Below are 12,117 nucleotides of genomic sequence, written 5' to 3' on the forward strand. Positions count from 1 at the left end.
CGCCTGTCTATTTCCTAGGGAACGTGAGCTGCAGCTCCAGAAGCGCTTTGCGGAGGTGCACACAAAGGAAGACAGATGAAAGCTGTTCATTGACAGTAACGCTGAGCAAACTCTGCCTTTCACCATCAGCGCTGCATCCCGGGAGAGCCGCACCTCAGCTCCAGCTCAGCATCTCACGGGAACGGCACCTCGCCGCTCCGAGCGGGCAGGCTGGCAGGGGCAGCACGTGCGATGATTTCCCTGCGTAACTCGATCAGAGTTCAAATTAGAATTCCCAGATTAAGACCAGCACCTCACTTCCCTATCCAAGCTGGTACCTTACTAAGAATTATCACTGTCACCTAGCCTTGGGCTTGGATTTTGCAGTGCAGAAGGCTTTTTTACTTAAATAAAGCTTGATGAGAACCATTCCCCATATCGTAATTCACTGAAAACAGGCATTTTGTTTCAATTCTTCCTCACAAGCATAGCAAATAAATGGTTTCGGGAAACTGAGGCTTCAGTCAAATGCGACTGCAAGCTAAGAGTAAATGAGGAACGAACAAGAAACATTGGGCAAATCAGTCATCTTTTATGATCTCAAGTGCCACTAGCAGCACCTCTAAAGAACGTATTTGTAACGGGCAAGGATCAAGTCTGATGGATTCCTTCTCAGTGGGAATTTATTTTAGTGGTTACAAGAAAAGAAGGGAAGAGCTTGTCCTGGACCACATCCACCCCGGGAACAAGCTTACTGTGACTTGGTGGACTAGTCCCTTTAGACTGTTGGGTCCATTTACTCATCTGAATAACAGGCAGTACACACTACTAAGAGCAAACTGGGAGGATGAAATCTGTCAGGTTCTTGAGATCCCTACATGAAAAGCACAGGAGCAGAAGTGCAAATATGGAGAAATGTTGGATGCTCTCTGCATAAATAACTTGGTTTCATCTCTGAAGCGCAGACTGACGGAGCAATCTGGTGTCCCTGTCTGTACACACGCATTAAACTGGCACGTGCAGATGGAGTGTGAAATGCGCTTTGAAAGGCGGTGACACAAAGTTCAGCCGTTTCCCCAAAGGAATGTAAGAAAGTTTATTACTCGAGAAGACAGTTCACATATCTGACATGCTACACGGGTAAGTTCAATACACTCACCTGGGTCAGCATCATGTGCTTTTAAATCACTTATGTCGCAGAACTGAGTAACAGTCTATCCTAAGAGAGCACAAAAAGGTGCTGACCAATTACATCCAAGAAATTATATGCCAGAAAATGAATCCTGACTCGTGTGATTTTTATTCCCCTTTTATTCCCCGCCACTTTTTTTTGTTTGTATCAAGGACAGGTGCTTTGTGCTGTTAACATATATGGAGAAAACACGCACCTCATTAGTGGGACACCACACCTTCTTGTAGACCTCAGCCACAGGCAGATCCAAGCTGATGATCTTATTGTTCACCAAAAGCTGGAAGGGAGAAAACAAAAAGTTAATAACAAGCTCAGATTGCATCACCATTCCAGCCATCATGAGCTGCCCAGAAACGGAGTCCTCACACACCCGTGCATGAAATCCACACTTGTGCATTCTCACCTCCATTCCACTGTCATCCTCCAGCAGAGCTACCAGGTCACAGTCCTGACAGATTTTGTTCTTGATGTCCCTCATGAGTGGCCCGATGCCAGGCTCATTACTGCTGTAGGGATTTCCTGGCATTCTGCCCTGTAAGAAGTCTTCCTGCTGGGGATCTTTCTCCAGAGTTACAAAGAACTCCGTCACTTCATTCTCTTCCTAAAGAACAGCAGCAGAGACAGAGTGAATAAGTTTTCCCCTAACCATGCTCCCATTCCTGCATTTTTATGGTAGCAAGTGACAGGATGGCCCTAAATCTTCGGTCCTTTTGTCACTGGTGCACCCTGCGGCACGTTGCCACACATGTGGCATTTACAGGATATCTAGTATCATTTGGTAAGCAAACTCCTCAGCACGAAATACTCCTGGTTCTGCTTTTTTTGCCCAGAGCATGCCACAGCAGGGAACTTGAATACTAAAATCCCCAAAGGGGATACTACTACAGCCCTACTACACTGGCTACTACGAAATCATTATTGCAGACACAATTGGGTTTTTGCCAAAATGGAAGCAATTGTATCTATTTAAGAAGTCTAACTTCACAAGCGGTGCTACAGCCATCTCTGTGCTTACAGGATAGATAATGCTGCATAGTCTCTCAAAGATGAAGACCGGAGTCCTGTAGTCATCAAGGCTGTAACGTTTTGCAGTCTCTATACACACTGCCATAAATGCTTTGGTTTCAGATTCTGTGCCTGCCAAGAAACAGAAGTATTAAAAAAGACACAGGAGTTAATTTTACAGGTTCCATTTTAACTCGGCACACACAATAAATCCGTCTGCAATAAGCACCATACTTTGGTGCCCTCTTCTTTTGCATATCCACTGCTTAAAAGATGAATGGTTATTTATTGGTATGTTTATTAGGAAAACCCTTTGCATGCTTGGGCTGCCAGTAAAGCAATCCCATAAAAAGGAGGAAATTTAAATTCCTGGAAAATAATAGATGACTCGAGGAACGTTATTTACCTTTTCTGCGCTAAAAGGAAATATTGGAAGGTCCAAGCCATAAAAAAACCCCTCGCTACAGTAGTCTTTTAGAAAGCAGTTCTTTGTGTGGCTGTAACTATCTGCTTTTTCAGATTGGTTGATCCACACTCTGGATTTACGGAACTGAGGTGGTTTTACCTGTTGTCATATCTTCCAGCATCTCCAGCAGCATGTCCTGGGTTTCATCGATCAGCTTTGTTCTCTGTACCACTAACTTCCTCAAGCACAGGTAACCATTCAGGACTGTACCCACCAGGCGGCTCTTGAAGTGCCTTTTGATGGACTCCACCTCCACGAAGGAAGAAAGAAGACCTATAAAGGAACGAGATACTCAGGCAGCAGGAGAGAGAGTTTGATTTGTTGGCCCTAAATTTCACGTGGCCGGCAAATAGGGCACAATATCACAAAAGCAGCACAATGAAATAGCTTTTTACAACTAGACATCATCAGTCTGTGGTTTAAAGCTCAATTCTATGAACTGAATGGTTGGAGGCAAAACCCTGGGCTGTGAGAGCTGCCTTTATGGGACCATGGTGAGGGTATGAGGAAAGGGTATAAGGAGCTTTCTAAGGGCTTGATAGAAGATTCTGCACTTTTTGACATTTTTCTGTCAAAAGATATTTCAAACGCAGATGACTGCTCCCCTTCTAATACTTAGGCTAGTCCTGATGATGTGACAGCAAGTGTGGTACGTGACTTATCAGTTACATCACCAAATCGGTCATTCCTGTAATAAAGAATCAGCAAACACTTGGATTCTTTCCCATGACATATTTATCAACATGCTTTTTCTTGCAAAAAGCCAGGCTTTATGAATTAGTCTGTTAATTTTTTAAGAACATGGAAGAGGATATGAAAAAGAATGAGCTAGTTAATGATATATTCCCATTTCCAACAAGTTTTTGAAAAAAGTATACCCTAGAGGATTCAAAAAAGAAAAGCTACCATAAAACAAGTAAGTAGGAAACAACAGATAGGAATAAATCATCAAATGGCCCCAGGAATTATACTGTACAATACATGTTTTTAAAAAATGAAGGAGAAAAGTGATATGACAAAGTTTGTTTATAATACATTACCACAGTTCAAGTAACTAAAAACTCAAACTGACCACAAAAAACTATAGAAAAATCTATTTAGGGATTATGTGTTAAATTAATGGCAAAAATCCAATGCTGACAATTGCAAAACACTGAATCACGTATCTGTGAAATTCCGCTACATGCTATTACAGAACAACGATCACTCCGTCCCTAATCCTACTACAGGACTTGTGCTGATGCCACCAAATACCTGTGAGACTCTTCAAGGCATATCCCTGCTGCAAATCAGTGCTGAGCGTTGCTTCTTCCAAGGCGAGTAAACGAGCTATTTCCTGAAAATAATTAACAAGCCCATTAGGACAAGAAACTGCAATGCCAATAATGAGTGGCTGGCGAGTGTCTAACACGGGGGGTACAAAGGAACACAGCAAAGAAACAGAGCTAGCCACAGAGAAATTAGAACTGCAACGCGGCAGTGGGGAGAGAATGGGGAGAGGAGAGAAAAACTATTCCAAACATCCTCCTCTTTTTCTCCCTATTACCACCGCTTTGCTCTAGTGGCCCTCCATGATGGACTCAAGGCCACCACTCATACGGAAAGTGGCGCCTCTGAAGTGCACAAGGGATCGCCACAGCAAACTCCTAAGACCTAACACTCTGAAAACTGCAACTTAAACATGGTGCTTCTCCAACAGGCCATAATTCACACTCAGGGAACGGTAGCACACCTAATCCTCCTTTGTTGTTAAGGGCTTTCAGAGTCCAGCCTGGCAGCTGAAACAGCTTCCAACTTGGACCTGGTGCCAAGTCAGAGTAGCAATATTTATACCCCTTAGCATACCTACCCCCAGAGCAGTTAATTAATGTGTACTGGCCAGTTTGCACTCAGGAATGCTACAGCTGGGGCTAAAACCACTGTAGTGCTCTCTGTTCAGAGATGACAGCGCACAAGTGTGAACTTCATAAACCTGCCAAAGGTCAGCAACAAAGCACTGAACGAAGAGATGAAGATTTCAAAGCAAAAAAAGGCAAACCGACACGTCAGGGACAAGCTTTCTGTTGTTACCTAGCTCCTCCATACGAGTCCGTACCTTAGTGATGAGGCTGCCAATATAGGGCAGAACCCCCCTGGCTGCCAGGTAGATCTTCCAGTGGGCCGGTTTGATGAGTTTCTGATAGAGCGCCAGGTACTCGGCCGCACACTCGCCAGCAATGCTCAGCTCATCCAGGTAGCTAGTAAAGAGAAACACAAGCTGACAACCACTCCACAGTAACAACAGGTATTCGCAGCTTAAGGACACCGTGGAAAGAAAGAAAAAGCCTCCAAAATCTATCCTCCCTGTTGTCCTCCTAGCTAACAGCATAACTGATAGTAATTGGTCAATGACTAAAGTGGGATTTTGTCCCAAAAAGGAGTACCTACTAGCATCAGTTGGGTTAAGTTTTGTCACAAGAGTCAGAAGAGGGTTCATCCTATCATTTTGCTGTCTAAGAGGCAGGGAGAATGTTGTGCACACAGCTGAACACTATCTGCTAACCTCTGGAAAAAGCAGAGAACTGCAATAGCTTAGTGCCAGGCATCAAAAAAAGGCCTCCCTAAATCTGCACCATCCCAGCTAATTAAGTTTTAGAATCCAGCCAAAAAAGACCAGTGAACCAAAGGTATACAAGGGAGAGGTGTGAGAAAACTTGGAAGAAGGGAGAGATTCTCATGCGAATTAAAGAAAAATAATGCTCGAGCTTTCAAGTGTGGCAACACAGAAATACCTTGTCAGGAGATCAAGGACCTGCTGTTTGCGGCTGGGGATGGTAGCCAGAGCTTCCACAATAGTACACGCAGCCTGCCTGGCAGCTTGAGTGGCTGGAGTGAACAGCACCTAAGGGAAGAACATTAACAGACGGTATCATTTGATGTGCACAGATAAACTGGTGATACCTTACAAAAAGGTACAGCATACGTTGGGACAGTCTGGTGACCCGGTGGCAGCGTTCTCTTGTTCTTCCCAATGCTTGATTCTGTGAGAATGCCCACTTTGCTCGCCACCAGAATGTTTAAAGGATGCACTGTGTAGGCGACACGCTAATCCACATACACAAGCAGAAAAACTTTTGCCCACGACCTATGAAAATTCAGTAGTCAAAATGCAGCTAAGTAGAGAGGTAGGACACCATGGCACTTAAAAGGTTCAGAGTTTAAGAACATGCAGACTGTTGGATAAACGTTTAGATGGAGTATTTTTAAGGGAACAAAGCTGCAAACCTGACTTGGAATTAGATGAAGTCAGCTACAGTCTCCCCCAAATATTATTGCTCATACCATCTGCAAGGCACATAAAATGCGGCGAATTACCAACGCTCTCTGACTGTTAACTCTGCCCAGTGCATCCCACTGGAGTTTTCACCCACGCTTACCTGCCGCAGCCAGTTGTTGTGTCCCAGCTTGAGATCCAGAGGGCAAGTTCTCTTCCCACGGCGACTCATGAACTGTTTCCATTTCCAGACATATTTTTCCGACAAGTAGAGCTGGTGAAGCTCAGCTTTGCTGGGAGGTTTCCCATTGGCATCTATACCTGCAATATTGACACAGATCAGGAGAACTGTCAGCAGCTACTAACTGCAAACTGCCATTGTATTTTTTGTCTTCGTACTGGAACTCTCCAAACTCGTGGTGAGAAGTTGAGTAACTTCTGATTTCTTTCTGCTGCCATTTTCACTTCTGTGTGGAGCTATGTTCACTTCCAAGCCAGATGCAAATCCCACAGCCTCTCAGGGAATTCAATCAGCTTTTCAACTGGCTGGTATAACTTTAAATGAGCAACAAGTTTCGTTTTTTACACCCCCCTGATTATCTTGAGCACTTTCTGCTCAGGGTTTGTGCAACACAGCCTAGAATAGCCAGTGCTACGATCTCTAGGGACTACACAGCTAAGTGTGAAGATGGTATCAGATGGCACGGGACAGAAGCCAACACAACTCTAACAGAAGTACACTCCTCATTAAACCTGGAGGGACATACATGTTCCTTCACAAAATTGCATGAAGTTAAAAGCACAGGACTACCTCTGGCAGGGAGGCACTTTTTCCAAGCTTCATACGATGCTTTGGGGTCCCTCTTAAGCCACAGCTGAGCTTGTGCATGGATTTCATTGCTGTAAGGCTTCACAGTGGTGAGAGCATCCACAGGCACATCCTAATGAACAAAAAAGCTCTATGATTCTTCAGAAAGCCACAGCCTCTTCCCCTATGAATAACTGCTGTAGGTGTATCACTGGTCACGTTTGCTCCATGAATAGGGAAACGCAGCTCTTGGACAACAGCAGGGTATACACTGTCTGTTAGTGATGAACTAAGAGAGATGCCTCACTCCAGTTACTACTGAAATGACAGTAAACCCATCTTTGCCATCCATCTGCAACTACCAGATAGATAGATCAAAGCAGGAGCATATCTTCTCCCTTGCAAACGTTATCCTAAATGACAATCAAGGAGCAGCCAATCAATATCGTTTTTATCAGAATTGTAGCTTTGTATTTCAAAATTTGTGTCAAAAGTACTTGATTCTACAAAGCTGCTGAAAGCACCAAACGCCTGCCCAAAATAACCAAGCCGTAGCTTTGAAGTAGCTCTTTTCCCATGCCCCAAATCTGAGCGGAAAAAAAGCAAAGACCACTACTTTTGAACAGTAGTGGTCAAAGCCACCAAAGAACAGTAAAAAATGGAAAGCAATTACCTGTAATTTGCAGTCTGCAAAGACAAGAGTCACAGGACTCGTGCTTCCCTAGTAACTGTGACCAGGAAAAGCACGCCCCAGCTTCCCCACAAAGTTATTAATCACTGAGATCAGCGTGACGGACCTTAATCAGCAAATTTTCAGATGCTTTGCTCAACATGTAAGGCAGTACCTTGTTTTTCTTGCTGGTTGGAGCAGGTGGCTTGATCAGCTTTTGAAGAATGCGCAGGCACATGAGGGTGATGTTTTCAACAACCACTGGAGTCTTAATGTTCACCGCCATCAGAAAGAGACTGAGAGCTGAAAGACAGACACAAATTTTCATTCTCCTGTAAGATCTGCAGATAGGACACCTCCACAGCTCTATACGGCACAGTAAAAGCGTTTACAGTTAGGTAAGACCTCATATCCTCAAGCAAAACTACCACATTCTCGTGCAGGCACGGATGGAAAACAATTATTTTTTATTACAGCAAGAGTCTGGCCATCCTTCCCTTTCTACCTCCATCTTTCTATCTCTCAACACTCCCATTTCAAGAAACGCACTACCCCAAAACAAATCCATCTGGTGCTAACTCCACTTTTAACCCTAATCATAAGCTAAGTCAGTATCAGTTCCCTTACTTATTATAGTGCAGAGACCTGGGCATAGCATTTTAAAATAAGGCTTTCACACTAGCTGTTTGAACTCACCACAACGTAGTCGGAGCTCCCAGCAACTGTCTTCCTTTGAGATGGAATCTGTTAGCAGCAACATTTCATACTGGAGGCTGCTAGCCTGTAACAGAGACACCAGTTCAAAGGCTTAAGAAGTCTTGGTGACGTAGCCATCCTTTTTGCCTTCTGATATTTAAAAAACACAGGTTCAAAACACATCCATCTAAGTAAATTTAATCCCATGCCCATTTGGGACGACTGGCAATCTATTTGTGAGCTGCAAGCAACAGCTAAAACAGGCAGAACTGCCTGAGGAAACTTAATCCCATCATTTTATGCTTTACTCTAACATTTATCTTAATTCCTATCAAGATACAGACACCTTCCATATTACAAATAGACCATGATAATAGAGAAGACGCAATGATTAGAATACACCAGCAGTCACAGAGGGGGAGAAAAAAGAAATAGGAAAAGACTGGAGTCTCTCACCAAGTCTGGATTTGCCCAGTGTCCCTTCAGAGCCGCAGAAACCTTCCCAATGATTAAGTCATTCATTTGCTGTGTGGCCTCTGGATTGTCCCTAATTCCAGAAGGAAAAAGAGAACACTGTTATGCTGTGCTTGTATTAAATAGCAAAAGCTCCCGGGATTTCAGCTCAGTGAGTAACAACTGTACAAGCGGTTACAGTCTACAGTTTGCTGATGTAAGATACCTCCCCTATAAAGCTACTCCCTTCTGGTTGTGCATTTACACGCGTGCGGCTTTCCAGAGTTCACTGGAAGTCAGAGGGCTGCAAACCCTGAATCAGATCTAACCTGATCAGAAGGCACATGAGCTGACGGACCTCCTCCCGCATAGTGGCTGCGCCCCGGCGCAAGTTGTAGTCAAAAAGCTCTCGGATAAGGCCCTGGGACACAAGGATATGCCTGATGGCAGAGTTGGTCGCCAAAGCCCGGAGCAACGTTATGCAGTGTTCAGTGACGGCTGAGGCACAGCCATAGCATTTAGTCGATGACGTGTGGCCACAGCCTAAAACAGACAAGGCACGATACTGGCTGGCAGTAAACGTGGGTTGGACAGTGGTTCGCGAGGACTTTGTTGCTGCCTCTCTCTGTTGGAGATCATATTCCAGGAGCTCCTTTCGAGAGGCAAATACTTTCTGGAAACACAGAAAAGGAGAAATGAAAGTTGAGGAATTGCGAGGCAGCACCTAACTGCTAATCCCTCTCACAGGTTATCTTCACTGTATATTTTATGGAGAAACATTTTAAACATTTCAAAACCTGAAATCCTTCATGTCATTGGCAGACTTGGGAAATCCATTAGAAATATCAGCCTAACTCCCAGTTATCTGCCCAGTTTAAAGGCTTGGTTGCCTACATTACACACAATGTAACACTGGAAACGTGACGAACCCATAGTACTGGTGGTAACCATAGCTTTTAAAAATTATTATTTTGTTATTTCCCTGAAAATACGCACCTGATCACTTATTGTTAATGATATCATTAAATGCAGAATGACAACATCTTACTTTCTATTTCCGATATGTATCTGGTGACAGAAGAAAACACACGACCCAAATTCAAATCAAAGCACAACATACCTGGATGATTTTGGAGAGTTCATCGAAAGAGTTCTTGCAGTCACCACAATACTCCTGGGCTAACTGGAGTATGTATCTATTCACACTAGCTGAGGTAGAACTTATCGCTCCACTACTTCCAGATTCATCCTGGAACAGAGGGGAAAACAAGAAGGAATCATATATGGAGGCTGCACACAAAAATAACTACTGCAGAATAGCATCTGAGACAAGGACCTTTCGCTGTACTGCCAAGAACAGAGGCCAGTGTCTCCCCAGCCTGGAGTTCTGTGCAAGATCCCTCTGTCCCTTGTTACCTGGGGCTTTTCAGGAGCCGCCTCATTCACTTTACACAGCAGGTTTTCCAGCTGCGGTCGGTGTCCCATTAGCTGGTGATACACTCTGTCAGCCTTGTCCAGGAGAGTGTTGATATTCGTTACCGCCTAAGAGTAAAGAAGGAAAAGAAACTCTTATTTTACATTCAGACATGATTTTTAATTCCACAACCACCAACCTCCAAGTCTTCCGTCTCTTTTGCCTTTTTCTGGAAAACCAAAAAGCAATCCCGCACCCTGCTTCTGCCCTGAGTACCACCCTGCTGACACTGTGCTCAGCGCGCTTGTCCTTTGGGATGGGCCACATACTGCAACAGGTTCTTCATTCATTGGCAGCGCTCCTCAGATGGGATGGTAACACATATAGCACAACCCAAATTCACCCCCTTGTACAGCAAGGCAAAGAGACGAAGTGCTAGATAGCTAGTTTATAAGTAAAGCAATTGAATTATATCTTTTGAAAAATTACTTATTTGGTGGAGCAAGACCGTAGATAAGGACTCATCGAGAAACCTTGACAGAGCACTACTTTTCATGTTACTCCCAAGAGGGATGGACCTCTGATGCCCCTGCACTGTTGACCTGGCCAAGAGGTACAGCATTTCATTAATGAATCTGTTATTAGTCTCACCTTCTTTCGATCCTCTTCATTTTCTATGGGATCCACTGCACAGCAAGGCTTGGCGTACAACATGAAGTCAAAGCGAGCGTATTTACAGAACCCACAGGCGTTGCAAAGGAAGGGATCTTTCTCGTCATAATTAATGGATCTGAAAGGCAAGCAAGGTCAAAGAATGCAGCTGAGCTTTATCAAGGTAACTGAGGCAATGAAGTAAGCTGTGAATGGACTCAGTAGGTGAAAGGAAAGTATGGCCCTTAAAACGTCTAACCTACCAGATTGCCCTGGGGCGGCCACAAGAGAAACACATGAGAATCAAAACCTACAAATCAGGCAACAAAAAAGCCCTTACAGAAGTGGTGCCCTGGCCGGAAAAAAAGCAGTAACAGATGTGAATTTGTTCCTAACAATTCTACTTGAACTACAGTAATTCCCAGCAGAACATCAGACTAGGGCACTGTGCCCTTTACGAGAACACAGATAAAAGGAAACCATTTTGTTTTGTAAGGTCTAAGCTTTCAATGGCTTTCAGTGTTTGCCCAGTTGCAGTGGGACGAGCTACAGCATACTTATTACCCCATTGCAGAGTAGAGTAGCACAGCACGGACTGATTTATAGCTCCCATAATTCAAGAAGGGATGTGGAAACCTTTCGATATTCCAGTAATCACCTGGTATATGGAAAGAATCTGCTAAACACCTTGAATCCCCAGAGGATTAGAAAGGAATATGGGACAACAATAAGGGGAGAAGAGGTATCAGATAAGGAGACAAAACTCATAAAAGAGAAGGATTTATAATACTGTAGTGAAAGCTTGAACAGCGCACAGTAAATTATGCCCGGAGCCCTGCTCTGAATGAGGAGAGCAGAAAAGCTCTGAACAGACAAGCGAGCACTGTCTGTCCAGCACGCTAAGTCAGGGATCCTGCGGGGAAACCCCCCTGCCATTGTAGAATTCAACTCCAGCCTCATGCCCTTGAACAGGCAGGCCAAAAATAACCTCCTCCTGGGAATTTTCTTTTTTAAACTTCTGAGGGCTTGATCTGAAACTTTTGCGTTCTTTCAGTATTGTTGTATCAGGTTTCCTTTGTTCGCCTGCATTAACATTAAATCCCTGTAAGCCTGTTTTATACTTCTCGACTAATTTGATTGTGCGCTTGTATTAACCAGAATCATGTATTTAAATAGCAGGGCGTTTTGTTGAACATCCAACTTGGGCAACAGCACAAGGGCTGCATAAACCCCTGGCGCTGGCTGTGTGGGGAGGAACGAGGATGACGTACCTGCACTTGTGGCATTGGTACACGTTTTCGCCGCAGTTCCCACACACCCCCGGGTTGGCTGGGACGGATGCGCTACACCGGGGACACTGCAGGGTTTCCGTGGAAGCTTGGTAATTCTCATAGAAATCGGCAAACTCAATCATCAGGTTCGAAGCCACAATGGGCAGCGGCAAATCAATCTTCACCTCCGTCTGGCCTGGGGTCAGCTGGACTTTTTTAGCTTTGTGCCAACGAGCCGGCCTGGGAAAAGGAAAGAAAG

General features: G+C 44.3%; 1 protein-coding gene across 6 annotated transcripts in view; it reads right to left on the reverse strand.

The window, feature by feature from the left end:
* The window catches only part of UBR4 (ubiquitin protein ligase E3 component n-recognin 4), a 79,275-nt gene that overhangs the window by 15,911 nt on the left and 51,247 nt on the right, over window positions 1-12,117 (reverse strand). For all 6 annotated transcript variants that reach the window (XM_074560313.1, XM_074560312.1, XM_074560311.1 and 3 more), the window contains 17 exons: window positions 11,859-12,098; window positions 10,588-10,726; window positions 9,939-10,064; window positions 9,643-9,771; window positions 8,852-9,195; window positions 8,526-8,616; window positions 8,070-8,154; window positions 7,549-7,676; window positions 6,707-6,836; window positions 6,059-6,216; window positions 5,414-5,523; window positions 4,738-4,879; window positions 3,897-3,978; window positions 2,742-2,915; window positions 2,187-2,308; window positions 1,575-1,772; window positions 1,368-1,448 (listed from right to left, as the gene is read on the reverse strand). In XM_074560313.1, coding sequence (XP_074416414.1) covers window positions 1,368-1,448; window positions 1,575-1,772; window positions 2,187-2,308; window positions 2,742-2,915; window positions 3,897-3,978; window positions 4,738-4,879; window positions 5,414-5,523; window positions 6,059-6,216; window positions 6,707-6,836; window positions 7,549-7,676; window positions 8,070-8,154; window positions 8,526-8,616; window positions 8,852-9,195; window positions 9,643-9,771; window positions 9,939-10,064; window positions 10,588-10,726; window positions 11,859-12,098 — 2,479 coding nt within the window. The remainder of the gene's footprint in view (window positions 1-1,367; window positions 1,449-1,574; window positions 1,773-2,186; window positions 2,309-2,741; window positions 2,916-3,896; window positions 3,979-4,737; window positions 4,880-5,413; window positions 5,524-6,058; window positions 6,217-6,706; window positions 6,837-7,548; window positions 7,677-8,069; window positions 8,155-8,525; window positions 8,617-8,851; window positions 9,196-9,642; window positions 9,772-9,938; window positions 10,065-10,587; window positions 10,727-11,858; window positions 12,099-12,117) is intronic.

This window comes from Larus michahellis, chromosome 16 (assembly GCF_964199755.1).
Source record: "Larus michahellis chromosome 16, bLarMic1.1, whole genome shotgun sequence".
In the NCBI taxonomy this organism is placed as follows: domain Eukaryota; kingdom Metazoa; phylum Chordata; class Aves; order Charadriiformes; family Laridae; genus Larus; species Larus michahellis.